The following is a 20525-nucleotide window of genomic DNA, read 5'->3' as shown; positions in this document are numbered from 1 at the left end:
CAGGTCTTCTGTGATTGGTATTGAGATTAAAGGCATGTGTCTCCAATGCTGGCTGTATCCTTGAACACACAGAGATCTACCTAACTCTGCCTACCAAGTGCTGGTATTAAAGGCGTGCACCACTACCGCCCAGCTTTCAATATGGCTTGCTAATAGCTCTGACCCCCGGGCAACTTTATTTATTAACATACGAGTCACATTTCAGTACAAATAAAATATCACCATACTGATCCTACTGCCAGGGGCCTTTTAAGCACACCAAGCTACACAAGAGTCTTGCTTATGTAGAGGGCCTAGTTCAGGCTCCACAGGAAGAGCAATGAAAGACATATCTTGTGCTAAGGAAGTTCCCAGGAATCTACAAGGATGATCCCAGCTTAGACTACTAGCAATAGTGGAGGGGGTACCTGAGCTAGCTTACCCCAGTAACCAGATTGGTGAATACCCTAACTGTCATCCTAGTGCCTTTCTCCAGTAACTGATGGAAGCAGATGCAGAGATCCACAACCAAGCACCAGGCCGAGCTCCAGTCCAGTCAAAGAGAGGGAAGAGGGATTCTATGAGCAAGGGGCATCAAGATCATGATGGGGAAGCCTACAGAGACAACTGTACCAAGCTAGTGGGAATTCATTTAATTCTTAATGAACGTATTTCATTGATAATTGATAAATGCCAAAATATCACTTCAAAATAAGTAACATGTAATCACTTTTACCTTGTTCTCTTTACTTTCCAATATATTAGAAGCATCTCTCATATAGATAGCAGTGCATAAAAGTTACAGTTTTTCAAAAAGTATATTCTTAGAAAATGATAAAATAATTTTAGTATAGCTAAATACAGTTTTTGTACAAGTAAATACAATATACACATCGGCTGCATTTTTTGACTAAGGTTTGAACATATGTTCTTTTTAAACTCTCACAATATATTTGATGCTTAGACCATTCTCATTGTATCTCTACTCCCCACCCCACACCGTGTGTGTGTATAGTGTGTGTGTATATGTGGTCTTACATAACTTTTCAAAATAACAGAATGTGTGTTTGAATAAAGGGCCCTTTGAAACCCCATAAACCCAACCAATAAACAATAAACTAAGTTAGCATAGCCTATTTAACATTTAAAAACTGAACTGTATCCTCTCTTTAACAAGAAGCTTTTAAAATTAATTCATTAAATATTGGAATAGTTGGACAGGTTGTCCAACGCCTGTAGTCCCTGCATTTGGGAGGTGAAGACAGGCAAGTGTGGAGCCAATATGGGCCACAAAGAGAGTTCCAAGCAACCCAAGGACACAAAATAAGAGCCTCTCTCAAAAAGGATAACACAGATTTAAATAAACTAAACAACATAAAATCTTCTGGACATGATAAGGCCAGTGCATTCATCACCTCATGGCAGCAATGGCTACTTACAGAAAAACTATACAAGATCAAGCCTCAGCATTCAAGTAGGGATGGGGAGGCGCTCGTGTGCAGCCAACCCTAGCTGAAGAGCTGCTGGCTGTTGATGGCTACTAGGGGAGGAAATGTCAGTTTTATTCAGAGGTTTGGTCACTGGTAGGTTGCCGATGGTCCAGTGGATGACCCTACAGCTTTGCACATAGGGGCTACACTAACTGGAACCAGTGCTGTACTATAAAAAAGAAATCTCAAAGTTGAGAGGCAATTCTGGGGATGGGAACTTGCAGGAGATGGAGTGACAGACAGTATTAGTAGAAGGTGGATGTAACAATACTTAAAACATTGCACACATATATGAAAATCTCAGAGAATAAATTAAAAATATTAAATATAAAAGGAGATGAAAAATGTCTTAATTGAGTATTTTGGTAGCATTTATTATATCATCTTACCATGCTGCAGTAGCATCTATTTATCCCCAAATATGTTTTTACAGAGCAAAATTATAACTACCTACTACTTTAATTGAGTGGGGGTAGTGAAGGGCGAGGGTCGAGGGAAAGAGAGCTTGGGTGAGTGGGAGATCCCAGCTGGATCAACAACAGAGAGGGAGAACAAGGAATAGGAGACCATGGTAAATGAAGACCACATGAGAATAGGAAGAAACAAAGTGCTAGAGAGGCCCACAGAAATCCACAAAGATACCCCCACAACAGACTGCTGGCAATGGTCGAGAGACAGTCCGAACTGACCTACTCTGGTGATGGGATGGCCAAACACCCTAATTGTCGTGCTAGAAACCTCATCCAACTACTGAGGGATCTGGATGTAGAGATCCATGACTAGGCCCCAGGTGGATCTCTGGGAGTCCAATTAGCGAGAATGAGGAGGGTTTATATGAGCGAGAATTGTTGAGACCAAGATTGGATAAAGCACAGAGACAAATAGCCAAACTAACTGAAACACATGAAATATGAACCAATGGCTGAGGGGTCACCAACTGGATCAGGCCCTCTGAGTGGGTGAGACAGTTGATTGGCCTGATCTGTTTGGGAGGCATCCAGGCAGTGGCACCGGGTCCTGTGCTCATTGCATGAGTCGGCTGTTTGAAACCTGGGGCCTATGCAGGGTCCCTTGGCTCGGCCTGGGAGGAGGGGACTGGACCTACCTGGACTGAGTCCACCAGGTTGATTTCAGTCTGTGGGGAAGGCTTTGCCCTGGAGGAGATTGGAATGGGGGGCGGACTGGGAGGAAGGTGAGGGGGGTGGGAGGGGGAAGAACAATTTTTATTAATTGTTTTTATTACAGGACCTCAGAATCTCAATGTGCTTATTATATTCCCTTGGGTTTATTGTATACAGCTGAACAAGTAGGCGGCATTATTACATACAGATAAAGAAGGGAGCAGAATTTATGGTATACTACACCTGGGTCAAGGAGATGCATTCAGTTAATCTCATTATGATGCAGTTTCTGTAGGAGAGCAGTGGAGTAGGTAGCTGCTCTAGCTATGACTTTAAAGCATCGCCTCTAGTGAGGGAACAGACAACTGTTAGAGCTGCCTATGACCCTGAAGGACATGCCGGGCGTGGCCACTCAGAACCCTGAAGACCTGGGATGCACATAGGCAGTTCTCTCTTAGCCTCTTTGTGGTACTGGCTGCTGAGATATTGGTCCAGGCAAATCAGCATGGGACATAGCTCAGCTTTCCTGGACCCTACCACAAATCTCTATGGTAGTGAGTTAATCCCCAGATAGATTCCTTTGCTCATTAAATAGACTCCATGGATTTCTCGAATTAGCGCAGTCTATAGGATATTAATATCCAGAGGGAGAAAGCTACTGTGGAATAATTTCTGAACACTCTATCATCATTCATACCTGGACCAGAGGAAAGCTTTGCCACTGCTCTGAGCCTCACTTGGGGGGAAGGTTTTGCTATTTTCCCAAGGGTCTGAGGCTACTCTATTAGACTTGTCTATGTCAACAACACACATCCACTCAGGACTGCACTCACTCAGGGCTTCCTATGCTCCCTACACTTTGCTACATAAAATTCTCTGCATCAGGGAGATCTCTGAAAAGAGCATCTTGCTTTAGAACATACAGTTGAAAAGCACTTAAAGTCAGACATGTGTTTGTATGCCAAAGATCAGTAGCAAAATTCATCTTGTTAATTAAAGACAGTATAGCCTAATTTTACAAATAGGAAGTAATAGATAACAAATTATCCTGAAGTTTCATATTTCTGTATTACAAAAGCATGACTTTTATAAAGAAACAAAACACATATTGAAACAAAACCATTTTCCTCTAATTCACATCAGTCTCTTGCCAGTTCTGTAGTTCTTCTGTGCTCTTCATTTATTTATTTAATTAATTAAAAATTTACATTTATCCCAATCACATTTCCCCTCCCTCCTCTCTTATCATTCCCTCTAGCCCCTCTACCCGCCCCAATTCACTCCTTCTCTGTCACCATTCAGAAAGAAACAGGCCTCCCATGGCCTCCACAAAGCATGGCACATCAAGTTGAGGCCTGACCAAGCTCCTCCCCCTGCAGAGACAGCTGACCTGAGCTCTGGGAGCTCAAGGACACTGGACCAACAGTTAGGGAGCCTTCATGGGACGGACCTAGGCCCTCTGCATGTGTGTGCCAGTGCACAGCTTGGTGTTTGTGGGGCTCCTAGCAGTGGGATTAGTACCTGTCCCTAGCACTTGAACTGGCTTTTGGGAACCTATTCCCTACGTTGGGTTACCTCACTCTTCATTTTATGTACAATACTCCTCTTTATTTTCCCAAATTTTCCGTAGTAATGATTGACAAAAAAACTAAAATAAACATAGTTGTGTAGTTTATAGTAAGAGAATAGCTATGCAGTAGCACAGTTCATAGCTTCCATTTGAAAAATCACTATGAATAGTTCACATACATTCAATGAGGTCTGGAATTCTTCACAGGCAACTGTATTGAATTGGAGGAGGTGTACTACAGTGCCCTTAATGTTTCATTGACAACACACACTACCTTTATTATGTTTATCACCTTCCAATGTCCACATCTGACTTCAAGAGGATACATCTACAAAAACAATCATAGCTCATTTCACGAAGTGCATGCCTGTGTCCCATTAAAATTCTTATATTTAAGACGTAAAATTCAAGTTTATGTTGGAGGATGGCACTGGGATTTAGATTCAGTAGAGGGAATCACAAGTTTAAAGTCCACCGCTTTGGGATTAACATTTATTTAGAAACAACAACAAGAAAGAGGTTTTTAAAAAGAGAACAAAGGGGTTGGGGATTTAGCTCAGTGGTAGAGTGCTTGCCTAGCAAGTGCAAGGCTCTGGGTTCAAGCCTCAGCTTCCAAAAAAAAAAAAAAAAAAAAAAAAAAAAAAAAAAAAAAAAAAAAAAAAAAAAAAAAGAGAGAAAAACTGTGTAAGCTCAATAACCATCTGAAAGCCAGGAAGGGGCCCTGACTAGAACCCAAGCATGTTTTCCCATGATCTCAAGCCTCCAGTTTCTATACCATATGAACATTGATGTGTGCTATCCAGTCTGAGTTCTTTGGCCAGAGCAGCCACAGAAGATGATGACTGTGCTCACAGTATATGCTCAACAAGTCCCCTCCAAGATTCAAATGTTAGTGTTCTTTCTAAAATGCAACTAGTAGCCTAACAAGTGGGAAAAAATAAACATTTTCCTTACTTCAATGACTTAATAATCCTTTTATCAACTACTTTGTAAGAACTCATTAAGCCACTGGGAACACTAAAACAAAATTAATTCTTACATAATGAAAACACTGTTTTTTCCTTCTTTAGTAAGGGTAGCTTCCATAAGGGAAATATATCTTTATTTCATAAAACATACAGGGAGAAATGTAACAGAAATCCCTCTCTATCTCTATTTTTAAAAAATCCAAGGACAATAAAAATATTTGAAAATAAAAAATATCATTTATACTTTTTCATAACTTTCATTAAATAAAAATAACAAAATATATAGAGTATCTTAGAAAAAAACATTTATTTTAATTATATAATAATCAAATTAATATATGACCAAATAAATATATGTTTACCATGGACAGTATTTAAGAATTTCCACTTATAAGAAAAGCTAGTGTCTTCAAAATAGTTTTCTTTTTAACTTCATTTTTAAATGTATTTATTGTATGTGGGGGGGAGCATATATAGATGCAGACAAGAGAACAATATGTGGGAGTTTATTTTCTCCTTTTAGTATATGGTGCTCATAGATCAAACTCAAATTATTATCTTGCCTGTACCCACTGAGCAAATTCATCAGCCCTTAAAACAATTTCTTATATAAAAATAAAGTAATTAACTAAACCTCTATAAGAAAATACATCTACTCTTAAAAATTAACTCCAAATCCTCAAAGCAAATATCATAAGCGTGTAATTCTAGATGTCACAATAAGGCATAAATAGAACAATTAGATAAGAATTAATCAGAGCCAATGAACTTGCCTTTGAATTTTGGAGGACATGGATGGAGGGAGGAAAGGAGAGGAAGAAACACAGGACAGAGGCGGGGATGAATGAATTTTAAATGGTTAAATGGTAATATCTTGAACCTTTTCAAGCAATAACATTCTTATTCTCTCTTCTTTTTTCTAATTTTCTTTCCTCAAAAATTTTAGTTCCCCAAATACATTATTGACAAACTGTGACAAGAATATGCTGAAAATTTTGAGTATCAAAAATGAAGTAGCCGGGCGGTGGTGGCACCCGCCTTTAATCCCAGCACTCGGGAGGCAGAGCCAGGCGGATCTCTGTGAGTTCGAGGCCAGCCTGGGCTACCAAGTGAGTTCCAGGAAAGGCGCAAAGCTACACAGAGAAACCCTGTCTCGAAAAACCAAAAAAAAAAAAAAGAAGTATATTTGTACTCACACGTTTCAAAGAGATAATAGATAAACACATCTAACCAAAATAATAAAAAGGATACTAAATTCCTTTACATTAATGTAACATGAGTATTTCATTATCAACATGGAAAAACATTTGTTCGGGTGGATCAGAATGAGAATATCATGAAGGATTTGCTCTGTGAGAGGAATATTCTAAAGAGTATTGATATTAGCATCAAGAGAGATTCAAGAATTTTCTCAGTGGGGAGAAGCATATAGATAGAATATTGAGAAAATGTGCTTTGGAAAGATGGCTATTAAATGATGGTTGAGTTCTACAAATGGTAACTGTAAAACAAAAAGAGTAGTGTTGTGGAATATTAGTTTAAGATGTGTTAGATTTGTTGATGTTGTGGAATATTTGTTTAATGTCTCAAAGGTCTGTTGCATTATTTTGTGTTGCATTTGTTTAAGACTGTAAAGCTGTGTTATTTAGCCTGTCTAAAACATCTGATTGATCTAATAAAGATCTGAATGGCCAATAGGTAGGCAGGGGAGGCCTAGACAGAGCTGCCTGGCAGAGAGAATAAATAGGAGGAGAAATCTAGGCTCCCGAGTAGAGAAGACAGGGGATGAGGAGTAAGAGAAGGAGGAGAGGAGGCCACCAAGGGCCAGACACCTAGACACCCAGCCATACAGCCAGCCACGGAGTAAGAAGGGAAGAAAGATATATAGAATAAAAAAAAGTAAAAATCTCAGAGGCAAAACATGGAAGAAGAGATGCAGGATAATTCAAGTTATAAAAGCTGGCTAGAAACAAGCGAAGCTAAGGCTGCCGATTCATAAGTAAGAATAAGTCTCTGTGTATTCATTTGGAAGCTGGGTAGTGGGCCCCCAAAGAGTAAACAAACAAACAAACAAACCACACAGTAGATTCATACAGTTCCAGTATCCTAAGGATATTTTAGTTCATCCTGAGTGTCATGAATATTGAGTGACAATGTATGTGAGACAATTGCTTTACGTAGAGAAGAATATCATGTGGACAAGGTTTACCTATGATCTTTGTCTCTGACAATCAATCTATTTCAAAATTATTGCCAACTGTGTGAACTTAGAATCAGAACAAAAAAAAATTAGCCATCTTCAAAACAGAGTTACCTGGGGCCAGCAACAGAGCTGAGTAGGTAAGGGCACTTGAGTCTGTGTTCAATTCTTGCACTCATATGGTAGAAAGAAACTACTGACTCTAAGAAGCTGTCCTTGCGTATATTCACACATACTGACATGTCTACAAAATATATTATAACATAGTTTAAGCATTGAAGACAAAATAGACTTACTTGGCTATCACATGATATAAGCTAAAATCACTCAGGGAATACTAATTTAAGTATCTGCAAAAGAACACTGACAAATCTTTCTCAGAGTCTATATTATTTTCTTCTATTTTCATAAGGTGACCATCCTACCACCTGCTTTTGAAGATTAATATGTGCTTTCTATAGATATGTTAATACGATCAAAGAATAATTGCCCTACATCTCTTTTATCCCCTCTGGGGCTTTTCATGAACTCATTAACAGATGATTTAATGAACTCTCAGCTGGAATTCCTTTTCCCTCATTTTCAAATTCTTGGGAGCCATCTCACAATTATAAGAGAGTACTTACAAGTGATACTAGATTAAACAATATTACAAATTAAAAAAGTAATATTCACAGCAACATATTCATGCCTTTTTGCTTACAGTTAAGTCGGGTTTATTATTTTAAATAATGTATTTATAATTGTGGATATTGAGTAGGTAACTAGTTTTTATCTGGGGCGCAGAAGTAAAGTGGGTTGTCTAAAAACTTTATTGTATTTTCTTCTAAATAAATAGAAAACATACATGATTATCTACAATTTAGAAATTCCTGATTAAGAAACTAATTAAGAATAACTTTTGCAGAGACGAATTCTGGCTGTAAGAAGGCACAAGAGAGTTAAGTAAAGGCCACAGAACAGCAAATTTAATACCACAGTTTCTCAATGGATTTTCTTAATTGTAATTATCTCTTCTTCAGCTGTTATAATATTTGGTAATCTTCACATTACAAAATAGTCGTCTCTTCCAGTAACTAAATGAAAGGAAAAATAACCCAAATGGTTGTAACAATGAGAAATGAAACTAAATATAGAATCTAATTTTTCAAGAATATATGTTTGTGTTTAACAGCCTTAAGTGAAATGTTACAATGCAGGCAGGTGTCCTCAGAACACATTCACTTTTGATCTTGGATCTAGAGAAGACTTTTAATCTTAGGGGATGACATTGGTTAGCTTAATCTTACTTTTCCTATAAAATTGATTTTCCATGATTAGTGACCAATTGTTGGTTGATGTTAGAATATTTGGAGTTGTATGTTGTATGTTTTTCTGCTTTTCTTAAACTTGACTCTACTTTCTATAATGACTGCTAGTCACACCCACCTCCAAGGCCATGCCAAGAGTTAACAGATTGGTTTATATTTTAAATGGAGCCTGGAGTCCCATTAATGTTACAGTGGTAGGTGGCAGTACCACCACGCTAAAGGCAGCTCTTCTTATTTGTTCATTTCATGACAGTGGTAATACCAACCATACAAAAAGTGACAATGTACCATCATAGGTTTTATTTGTACTGGAATACATAAAAATCATCAATGTTTTAAAATATTCTAGTCTTTTATTTTGGTAAATTGTTAAAATTGTTACATTAAAATTCAGTACTAAAGTAATACTTATACAGCTCCTACTATGTCCTAGGTACTCAGGGGGCTATTTATTGATTTATTTATTGGTGGTACTACCCAAGGCCTCAAGCACAGCATATACTCTACCAGTCCTGTAATCTCCTTTATCCACATGGAAATAGGATGGTATAAGGAAGCTTAAAGACAGCACAATCAGACCCCTTGACTTTGACATGTTGACAGTGTGGACAAAGGGACCAGGTAGGAAGGTGCCTGCAACAGGGATCCAGTAGTAATAAGTAATGGGAGTGGTGTTAGCATTAAGGGACTCAAAAATGTCTTCTGGATAAACGCAGAAACAGGTCATCCCTGCAATGTCTGCCTGCTCACATTGTGCCAGATTTCCTACTGTGATGTGGAGATGAATTTCTAAGCATTCTTATTAAATAAAAACCACAGAGCCAAATATAGGGGTAAAAGCCTTAGAGATCAGGAATAGCCACCAGCTAACCTTACTTCACCATGCTGCAGCTTCCAAAGTGCTACTTTCTGTCTACCCGAGCCATTTATTGCCTTGCTGTTCTACCCTCTCATTAGCTCTTAGCCCAGCTACCTCACTTCCTTGCCATTGCCTATCTGTACAGACCTCCAGGTCTCTATGGTTGGTAATGGGATTAAAGGCGTGTGTCACCATGCTTGGCTCTGTTCCCTAGTATGGCCTTGAGCTCACAGAGATACAGACAGATTAAGGGCGTGTGCTAACATTGCTTGACTTCTGTTTTTACTAATAATGGTTGACCTTTATCCTCTGATCCCCAGATAAATTTTATTAGGGGGACACAGATAAATGGTGATGGTCATGGACGATAACCCTGCAACATTCTTCCTTCTCTGAAATTTCAAAAATGAAATGAACTAACCCAATATAACTTAAAGTTACATTGATTATCTGAGGGTATCTCAGCCAATGGTTCTTCTCTCACAGGTTGCTAAACTTTTATTTAACACCACTATATTTTGTAAGGATGTGAGTGTGAACCACCAGAAAATGGACAACCCAGAAAATGAATGAAGCAATGAGGATGTGTCTGCTCCTTAAACATCTGGATCTAGAGGAGGCTCACCTTCCAAATCCTCATGCTTAGTCCAGCCTTTATGTTCTGTGATGTGGTTGTTCTATTCGAATCACCTGACATTTCCTAACTCAATTTAAAACCAAGCATGCCCCTGAATTTAGATTTCTTTGTTATTTTGATCTTTAGCACTGCATACGGAACACCATTGTCATTTTGTCCTTGCTTTATTCATATGCTTCTTATTGGTAGGTATTAGATATACTATATTGGAAACGGTGATTATTAACTCAGAATTCTTACAATGCACAACTATGGTTATCAGATTTTTGACTATTAAGCCACATTAAATGTATTTTATATATAATATAGTATGTATGTACAAACACATACAGTAAAAATAAACACATATAACAATGTTTCCACAAAGTAACACCCTAAATATATACAACACAACATTGGTTCTTTATAACATATTATTTTTCTTTGGAATTTCCTTTTACGCTATTTTCTTTTTTATTATTTTTTATTAATTTTACATACCAACCACAGAGCCCTCTCTTATCCCTCTTCTCACTCCCCCTACCTTCCCCCTCCTACCCCTCATCCACTCCTACAACAGGGTAAGTTCTCCCATGGGGGGACAGTTAAGCCTGGTACATTCAGTTGAGGCAAGACTAAGCCCTTCCCTGCTTTATCAGGGGTAAGCAAGGTGTCCAACCATAAGTAATGGGAAGACAACCCCAGATTAGACTACTAGCAATAGTGAAGAGGGTGCCTGAACTGGCCTACCCTGGTAATCAGATTGGTGAACACCCTAACTGCCATCATAGAACCTTCATCCAGTAACTGATGGAAGCAGATGCAGAGATCCACAACCAAGCACCAGGCCGAGCTCCGGGAGTCCAGTCGAAGAGAGGGAAGAGGGATTCTATGAGCAAGGGAGGTGGGGGTCAAGATCATGATGGGGAAATCTACAGAGACAACTGCTATTTTCTAAAATAAATAAATAAATAAGACAAATAAATAACAATAGATAGACTCTCTCATATTGATTTCAATGAGCAAAGAGAGCTAATCAATATTTTGAAAAAGCTGTGGAGAGGAGACATTCTAACTCCCATTCTGAGTACTGACAGTAACACACTGTGTGAGTACTTTTATTGAAGTAAAAATATCAATATTGTAGGGCCTTCAATCCCAAGTTGTCTCAATGACAACTAAGTCTAATGTGAATAAACACAAGGTCTCATCTCAGTAGTTAAAAGGTACTTAATCATTCATAAAACATGCATGCAGTGAGATACATACCTTAGTGGATTCCACTAGTGTCTTGGGGGGTGGAATATAAAAGTGATTTTTTTCTAGCAATATGTACAATATTTAAAATGAGCAACCATGGGAATACAGTTATATTAATTCAATGTGCTTAATGAAGTACTCAAAGTTACATCTAATAAAATATTTTTCTTTTGATAAGATAATAAAGTAAGATAGTAGTTGTAAATACTGGAGAACTATATGGCATTTTCCATTTAAAAAGATCATTTCTGTTTTTTTTTTTAATTACTAAATTACCATTGTAGCCAATAATGAAGCCCAAAGTACTAAGATCATTTCCTTTCTGGTTAGGTGACTGAAGTATTTCACACATCAAACATCAAGGACAATGCACATTGTGGCAGAAGCACTATGTACCTCTTCCCTCTGTGTCTCTTGGATATTAGGAACCCAATGTCCATTTACCTATGGTCACATTTCCAATCATTGTTTGCTGCTAGCTATGTTTTATGATTAAGTTATAGACAATAAGATAGAAGCAGGAGTGGTGTGTTCAGCTTCTACACCACAAACCTAACTACAAGTGTTGCCTGTGAACACGAACATGATTATTACTCAGGAACCAAAGAAGGAAGTGCTGCATCAAACATGATTTTCCCTGTTCCCTGAAAGTTTCCAGCATAAGCTGAACACTGCTCCAGTCTCCAATGTGTGCCTAAAGCAACCAAACATATCTCCCAAATATCACGAAGTGCCCATTCTACCTCTTTTTTAAACTCAATGAGAAAAACTAGATAAAACAAGTGAGAGAAGGCTAGTTATGTTATAGAAGCAAGGGCAACAAGGATGTGAGGCTCTCCAAATACAGTTACATGGTAATAGAAAGATCATAAAGTCCCAAATGGCCAAGGAGTGTCGAAAAAGCCTTTCCTAGGAGATATGGCTACTTGTCTCCCATAGACAGAAGCATTTTTCCTGATGACATAAAACTTCCTTGTGTATATTTCATACAAAGTACTGAAATAGGACATAGTTGCATTCCTCATATCAACACACCAAAATGTCAAAGGATTTGCTTTTCAGCATGAGAATGTACAATATAAATGCAAAAGGGCTGCACATTATATGCATTTCGATCACACAGTGCAGGGGCCAACAGAGACTGGTCTTGAAACACTGTAGCTCCATGATAAACTGACATTGTAAGGGAACTTAAGGGAAAGAATTCTAAGAAAGACCTGAAATGTCCTTTTTTTTTTTAATAGAAGGTATTTCTGACTGCTAAAATCACCAGATGTTATTAACCTCTTAATTATTCCAAATTTTTCTTTCTTTCTTTCTTTTTTTTTGGGGGGGGGTGGTTCGAGACAGGGTTTCTCTGTGTAGCTTTGCACCTTTCCTAGAACTTGCTTTGTAGACCAGGCTTGCCTCGAACTCACAGAGATCCTCCTGCCTCTGCCTCCCGAGTGCTGGGATTAAAGGCATGCGCCACCACCAAATTTTTCTAATGCAGGATTACTTATGTGTTAAACTTGGAACTCTTTCAATGATGCTATTTGATTGACCCCTGTTTCCTGAGTTCAGTCATTCTTTATAGAAGTGTCCATATAGATAGGTGGAGTTGTTCTAGGATGTTCTACTATAACAGTAAAAGTGAATCTTTGGTGTCTAGCTTCTGTAAGGAAACATAATGGTGGATTTTAGTGTTGCTTGATGGCATCACAAGACATAATTCCTCTCTAAACCTTCCACTTATCATGGACCAAGAACTTGTGAACAACCAGAGGCAGGGCAAAGCAAGAGGTCTTACAGATTCACTAATTCTGGGATCATGAATATACTTTATAGATACTGTGCTATGTCTTTTTCCTCAATAAAATCATGAAGTTAAAAAGCAGATCTAAATTCAAAATATCTTTGAAGGGAAAACCTAAGGAGACTAACACATTGCTTCTTATTATTATGAGTGTACAGATTGGTCATTATACCTAATGTAAATGATATAGAAACATACTGATGACGATGGTACTAACAAGGTCTGAGAGGAGGTCCAATACTACAGAAAGATAGCAGATTTACTCTTTTTTTTCTGTAAATAATTTTTAAATCTAAATGTAGTTAGTGACAGAGCTTCCCTCGGTTGTGGTACCAATGCTGAAATAAAGGAATGTATCATTTGAATGAGCAAAATCTGGTTAGTAAAGAAGCATTAATAGGTTGCACGCTACAAATGTAATGAGACCTCTACCTTTGCACCAAACTTTGCTGAGCACTACCCAGCACACAATCACTGAACGATATGGAAAGGTTTGCATCTATGCAGACAATACACAAATGTTCAAAGATTGTAGACTGAAAAAGATATTGGCTGAAAGACAGACAGGTGGAGTTGTATTTAAAAGACTACTGATTTAATATGCTCAGTTCACATCTCAGAATTTTCTAGAGTACAACATGGAATTGAAAAAAAATAGAAATCTTGAAACAAAGATGAAATTTAATCAACAATTTGTATTCTCTGGTCTCTCAGTAAATAATAAAGTAGAAGGGAAATTGTTTGAATATTCATATCTGTGATATACTTTCCAAAATATTTGGAGAGTTCATAAAATGAGTATAGAATAACGCCAACTGTGTATTTCTTTATTAGTCAGTTGTATTAAGATTAACAGAAAGCTACAGCATCTAGCCAGATTTTGAGTTATCACATCAGAGAGGGCAATTTTCACCATAGAGCCCACTTCTGGTGCTTCCAGTGCAGTGGGAGGCCTAAGAAGATAAATATCTCTTGGTGAAGCTTGTTCTCAATGCACATGAAGCAGCACAAGCAGGCCTGTAACCACAGGATCCATGTGTACCCAGTCCTTATGGTGTATCAGTCCATGGAAGATGTGGGTTCCTTTAGAGAAAGATCTAAAGGTACTCACTCATTCTAATGGATATTGTCAGAAAGAAAACATTGAAATTAAATAAAGATATTTAGAAATAAGTCACTCACCTATTCCTATGAAAGCAGCTTTGTAGCCATTTTCTTTTAAAGTGCTAAGGGTCATTTCATCCGTGGAAAGGCTTTTACCACTCATTATCTGTAAGAAACAGTATTTTGAGTAATGATTTTTTTTTTTATTTTAGCAGTTGATTAATGAAAACTAAATATTTAACATACAAAGTCAAAGAAATGACTATAAAAGTTTTGGTGGACAGGTTTATTTAATGAAATTAGTAAATAGTTATCACAAACATTTTCTTCATGGGATAAATGAAGAAAAGCCAGAGTAATTACAATCAAGTTATTTAAAATATAGTTAAAATATATATAAAATATAGTTCATGATGCAATATTTATCTCCTAAACCTATATTCAAATGATTATATATTCTACCATGGAGACACTTGCACATCCGTGTGCATTGCTGCCATATTCACAATAGCAAGAAAATAGATTAAGCCATGATGTCCATCAACAGACAAATGGAAAATGAAAATGTGGTGCATATGCACAGTGTGATTTTATTCAACCAATAAAAAAGGTAAACATATGAAAATGATAGAAAAACATGTATACCTGGAAATTATTATGAAATAAGGTAATACAGACTTCAAAAGACAAATACAGCATGTTCACCTTTACCTTTGGATATATGTGCTGCGAAAGTGAATTTGGGTAGAAGCCAAGAAATTCAATATGATTCCATACCAGGAGAGGGGGAAAAGTTTTTTTTTTTCATTTTTGTTTCCATTTTTTGTGAGAGAGAGGGAAGGGTAATAAAACACATGTGACATGAAAGTGGGTGGGGGGGCACAGCAAAGATATAGGAAGAATCCCCCCCCCCCCGCCCTGCAAATTAAGTAGGTATGGAAATTCCATAAGTTACTTTGTATGCTAATTTAAAAATGAAATTCAAAAGGGGAAACTAAAGTTAGTAAAACTTCTCACCTTGTGTATATTGAAAGCACTATATTGTGTATTTGAGACAATAAGATGATAATAAGATAGTAAGGGGGACCAAAGAGTTAAAAAGATCCAAAAAGTTGAGTGAAAGCAGATTTACACAGGAAATTATACTACAAAATCACACTATTAGCATGTGTATGATAGTTCAGATAGTAAAGATTCACTCTAGCTATAGTCAAAAGTACAAAACTGCAGGGTATTTCACAGAGATCTGTACAAAGGGTAGGGTTTTCACAGAAGATATTGTTCATACAATATGAAAAAATAAAAAGGACAGATTAGTCACTCTGACTACAAGTCACAGTATTTTTGTTAGTCTCAAACATGATTCAATTAAAAATACTATTATACTTATTTATTTGGGGCAACTAGGGGAGATAGCATGTACAGAGATCAAAGGACAACTTGCAGGAGTCAGTTCTTTCCTTGACCATGTGGTGCCTGGGCATTGAATTCAGGTTGTCAGGTTCAATAGTATGTATCATTAACCACTGAGCCATCTCTCTGACCCATGAATCAATTTTCAGGTGGAAACCTGCTGAACAAGAGAGACACCACACTCCTAGGTAGAACTTTGCAGTATCCTGGCAAATAAATACTCCAATAATTACCCTGCTTCCCTATAGGGAATGATGGCCATTTACCTAGGCAACTGTACACCAGGGAAATAGGGATAATCAAACATTTCAAGGACAATTAGGCACATGATCTTTATTGACATTGATACCTGGAGACACAAAGTAGGGACCTATGTGAAAGGTAAAATGGAGCCTGACTAAATTCTGGGTCCCAGTGAGCTATCAGAGACACTGACCCTGTCAGTGAGCATTTTCCTACTCTCCAAACACATAATTGAAATTGTTACACTTGTCAGTTAAGTAATCCCCAACTGCATCTCTGGTCTGTGCACTAAGAGTTGAAATGGCTAGCACAGCTGGGAAGTCTACATGCAAATATCAGAAACCTGACTAAGAGAGTTTCTCTAGCACCATGTCATACCCAGCATGCTGGGAGGATGGGGAGAGATGGGAGTGGTGCTCATCAAATCTCCATTGACTTTACTGTGTGTCCTTTGCTGAGATTAGATGGTCCTCACAGGATGAATGTAAACTACTGTAGGCTTGCATAGAGAGTAGCCTTGGTTGCAATTTCTGTGACAGATGTGGTATAATTGCTGAAGCAGACTGGTAAGAACATGGAAACCCTGAATGTTGCCATTGATTTGGTGAATGCACTTAATCTATTCCACTTCAAAAAATGAGTCAGAAACAGTTGACACTTAGGGAGTGCTACAGTTCACCTCTGAGATATATCAACTTCAATGATAATATGTGTATTCCAAGGAGCTCTGACTTCCTATAGAACTCCACAGTGACCCACTCTATGATAACATCATGCAGGCTGGGCAGCATACACATGAAATGGTCATTTATAAGTTGATATTAATTGTTAGGTCAAGAATAATCATGTTATAAGCCACAGAGAGGCTAAGTAACAAGGAGAGCTCGAGGGGAAATGCATGGATCTCCCAAGAAAGGGGAAATAGAATAGATTTTGCAGGTGGACTTGGGGCATGTGAGAATGGGAACAGGAGGAATCAGGTGTGGGGAAGAAGGGAAGGAACGAGAGAGTACAAGAAGAGAAGACTGGAATAAGTAGGCATTTATGGGGCAGTATGGAAACCTAGTGTAGTAGAAACTTCCTGGAACCTATAGGGGTGACCAGAGTGAGAACTCCTAGTAATGAGAATATGGAGCCTGAACCATCAATCATCTCTAACCAGGCAAGGCATCCAGCAGTGGGACTGGGACACTTACCCAGGCACAAAACTATGACCCACTGTGCCTGGGCAGTGGATGCTGAGCGCTTGTGTGAGTGGACAACCAATGACTGGTCTAATCTGAGACCAATGCCATGAGAGGGAGCCCATGCCATGAGAGGGAACCCATGGCAGACACTACCTGGATGGCTAGGAACCAGAGGCTAGGTGGCTCAGAGACCTGGGATAGAACCAAGCATTCTGAAAAAAAAAAAAAAAAAGACAATGAAATGATTCCTAATGATATTCTGCTATACTCAAAGGTTGGAGCCTAGCCCAATTGGTATCAGAGAGACTTCATCCAGCAACTAATGGGATGAGGTGCAGAGATCCACAGCCAAACATTTGACAGAGCTTGGAGATTCCCACAGGAAAGGGAAGATTAATGATTGAAGAAGCCAGAGGGTAAAGGACACCAGGAGAACATGGCTTACGGAATCAAATAAGCAGGGTTCATAGGGACTCTTAGAGACTGAATCAACAATTACGAAGCCTGCATGGGTCTGCACTAGGTCTTCTGCATATATGTTATGGTTATGTAGATTGCTGTTCCTGTAAGACTTCTATCATTGGGAGTGCGTTGGGGGTGGTGACTCTGACTGTTTTGCCTGCTCTTGGAACCCTGTTCCTCCTGCTGGGTTTCCTCACCCAGCCAGGGGTTTGTGCCTAGTCTTTTGTAACTTGCTATGCCATGTCTGGTTGATATCCCTGGGATGCCTGTTATTTTTTAAGGGAAACAGAAGAGGAGTGGGTCTGGGGGAAAGGGAAGATGAGAGAGGGAACTGGGAGGACTGAAGGGTGGAGAAACTGTAGCAGGGATATAATATGTGAAAGAAAAATTTTAAAAAAAGTCTTTGCAGTCAAAGGCATATTTTTCAATTTAATAAAAAAAACTAGTCTCAATATACTTATCAATAATAATATAATAAAGTACTTGAAAGGCTATTTTTATGAAGTGTTATGTAAAGCTTCTAAAGACCATAAACAACCAAAATAATCAAAGCAAAACAAATATATGACTCTCATATTGGAAACTCTTCAAGGACGAGAGTAGCCCATTCTTCTCTGTAATGTATAGGGATAAGGCAATTACCCAAACAATTGACACACAGGCTATTTTAGAAAGACAAATACAAAATGATAATAACCCTATTCCTGAAGACAATACTTTCATAACTCATTCAACATAAAGAAGTTGAGCTGATGCCTAAGTAGAGTCTTTACCCATAATGACTAGTGTTCACTGTACTGGAAGGTACTCTGCACACTACCAGAGAAGAAAGTTAACCACCAACCCAATTACAAATCCTTTGATCTACAATGGTGCCTTGCCTGCAAAACACACTGGCATAATAGTAGCAAAAAGTTTGTGGGAGCAACCAACTAACATCTGACTTGACTTAAGGGCCACTCTGTCAGGAGGAAACAATGCCCGACACTGTTCAGGTGGCCAAGGACCTGAAACTAGATCGGCCAGGGACTTAGAAAGAAACCAAATACTACTGTTCTGCAAAAGGAACACAGCAATAAAATGACTCCTAATGACACTGCTATATTCATAGACAAGTGTCTAGCTTCTTCATCATTAGAAAAGCTTCCTTCTGCAATAAATGCAGAGACTCACAGTCAGCCAATTCATAGAGAGTGAGAGACCTCGGAATACTCAATCCTTAAATGGGAATACTCAGTCCTTAAATGGGACGACTCCATTAGATCCTTCCCCCCAGGGTTTAGGAAACACTTCAGAAGAGGAGGCAAAACATTAAGAGGAGGAGGGATGGAGAACACCAAGAAAACAAAGTCTTGTAAACACTGCAAGGCTGATGTACATAGGAACTCACAGAGCATGTGGCAGCATGCACAGGGCCTGCACAGGTGTGAGCCAGATGGGATGATAACAGTGGGAGAACTGAACACAAGCCCCATCCCTCACCCGGAAGCTATCTCCAATTGATAACCACTTCTAAATGAAAAATCACTTTTCTACAATGGAGTCCAACTAAGTCTACAAACCACATAATACAAACTCAATGATATTTTTAGAAATTCTTTATCTCAAAAATTTTGCCAGGGTTTGTTTTTTTTTTAAACCTTACAGGTTTTTTGAGTATCTATTACAGTTTCAGTTTTATAATTTTGGGGATTTCTGTGTGTTTTTCTGCTTGTATCAGTTTCTTGAACTTCTACTTTGGCTCTTTTTCTTGGTTCTGTGTATTTTGTCCTATTTTTCTTTGTCTGTTTTTATTTTATTTTATCTTATTTTGTTATCTTATTTCGCTTTTATTATTCTTTAAATGTCTGTTTATATTCTAATGAAAATAAGAAATGATGTTGATTTGGGTAGGTGGGAAAGTGGGAATGATTTGGGAGGGAGTTTGGGCAGGGAAAACAGTAATCAGAATATATCATGTGAAAAATATACATTTTTAATAACATAAAGAAAATTTGATTTTTTCTTTATTAATTTTTATTCATTTTTATAGTTGCTAAAATTTTGGTAAACTAATGTTACATAATCAAATTGCTTATTTCAATATGACCAAAAATGCTGCCTCAAGATCAGGTAAAGAATACTTTGTCTTCTAATTCTTTGTAATACTTACTAGAGATGCAAGCCACTGAAATATTAAAAGGAAAAAAACATAAGTAAGAGTAACTGATAAAACTCTCATTATATTCTGGTGATATAATTAATTAAAAAATCTCACTTTAGAACTAAAAATAACTAATCAATTACTTTAAAATAAAATGAAAGTATTCAGCAGAAAACTTTTCTCAAGCAGTAAGATGATATTTTATACTCTGTTATAACATGATTAGTTTATATTCTTGGGATTGAAAACTATGTGGCCTACTCAGCATACTCCTTGTTAAAAGTAACTTCTGGGTGATTATTTGTTGAAGAGGTAAAACAAAATTAAGATAATGTTGGGCAATAAATGTCAATGATCTATGTGTTTGTATCTAAATAGTTCTCAATATACCCTCCCAGTGCGTGTGTGTGTGTGTGTGTGTGTGTGTGAAGCCAAAGCTAAACAATATAAACCTAGAAAAAGTTTATTGCTAGGAAATTGTTGTGGGAACTTATTTGAGTATAATTTTAGCTGAAGCAAGCTAGAGACAGATGATAAGAACAATTTATACATCTTGGTGATGAGAAGGAGATAATTTAACAAGTTCATCTCACTTTCAAAAATAGACCATCTTTGGGCTAAAGTGAGCGGGTCATAGATGCTGCATGAGTATCCCATCAGCAAAGGCAAACCTTCCAAGTGTTCCCTGTCCTCTTTCCTCAGAACTACAGAGCAATCCATTGTTACAGAACAAGTCTATGAACATTCCTCCCTTCATATCTTCAAAGAACCTGGGAGGTGGTCAAAACACAAATAAATTCCTCAT

General features: G+C 37.8%; 1 protein-coding gene across 1 annotated transcript in view; it reads right to left on the bottom strand.

Annotated features, from left to right (window-relative positions):
* Positions 1 to 20525, bottom strand: part of Dpyd (dihydropyrimidine dehydrogenase) — an 839421-nt gene that overhangs the window by 576022 nt on the left and 242874 nt on the right. The window contains exon 8 of the mRNA XM_059266163.1: positions 14351 to 14438. Within this exon, the coding sequence (XP_059122146.1) occupies positions 14351 to 14438 (88 nt within the window). The remainder of the gene's footprint in view (positions 1 to 14350; positions 14439 to 20525) is intronic.

Source organism: Peromyscus eremicus, chromosome 6, assembly GCF_949786415.1.
Source record: "Peromyscus eremicus chromosome 6, PerEre_H2_v1, whole genome shotgun sequence".
Lineage (NCBI taxonomy): Eukaryota > Metazoa > Chordata > Mammalia > Rodentia > Cricetidae > Peromyscus > Peromyscus eremicus.
This window is presented reverse-complemented; position numbering and strand designations above follow the sequence as displayed.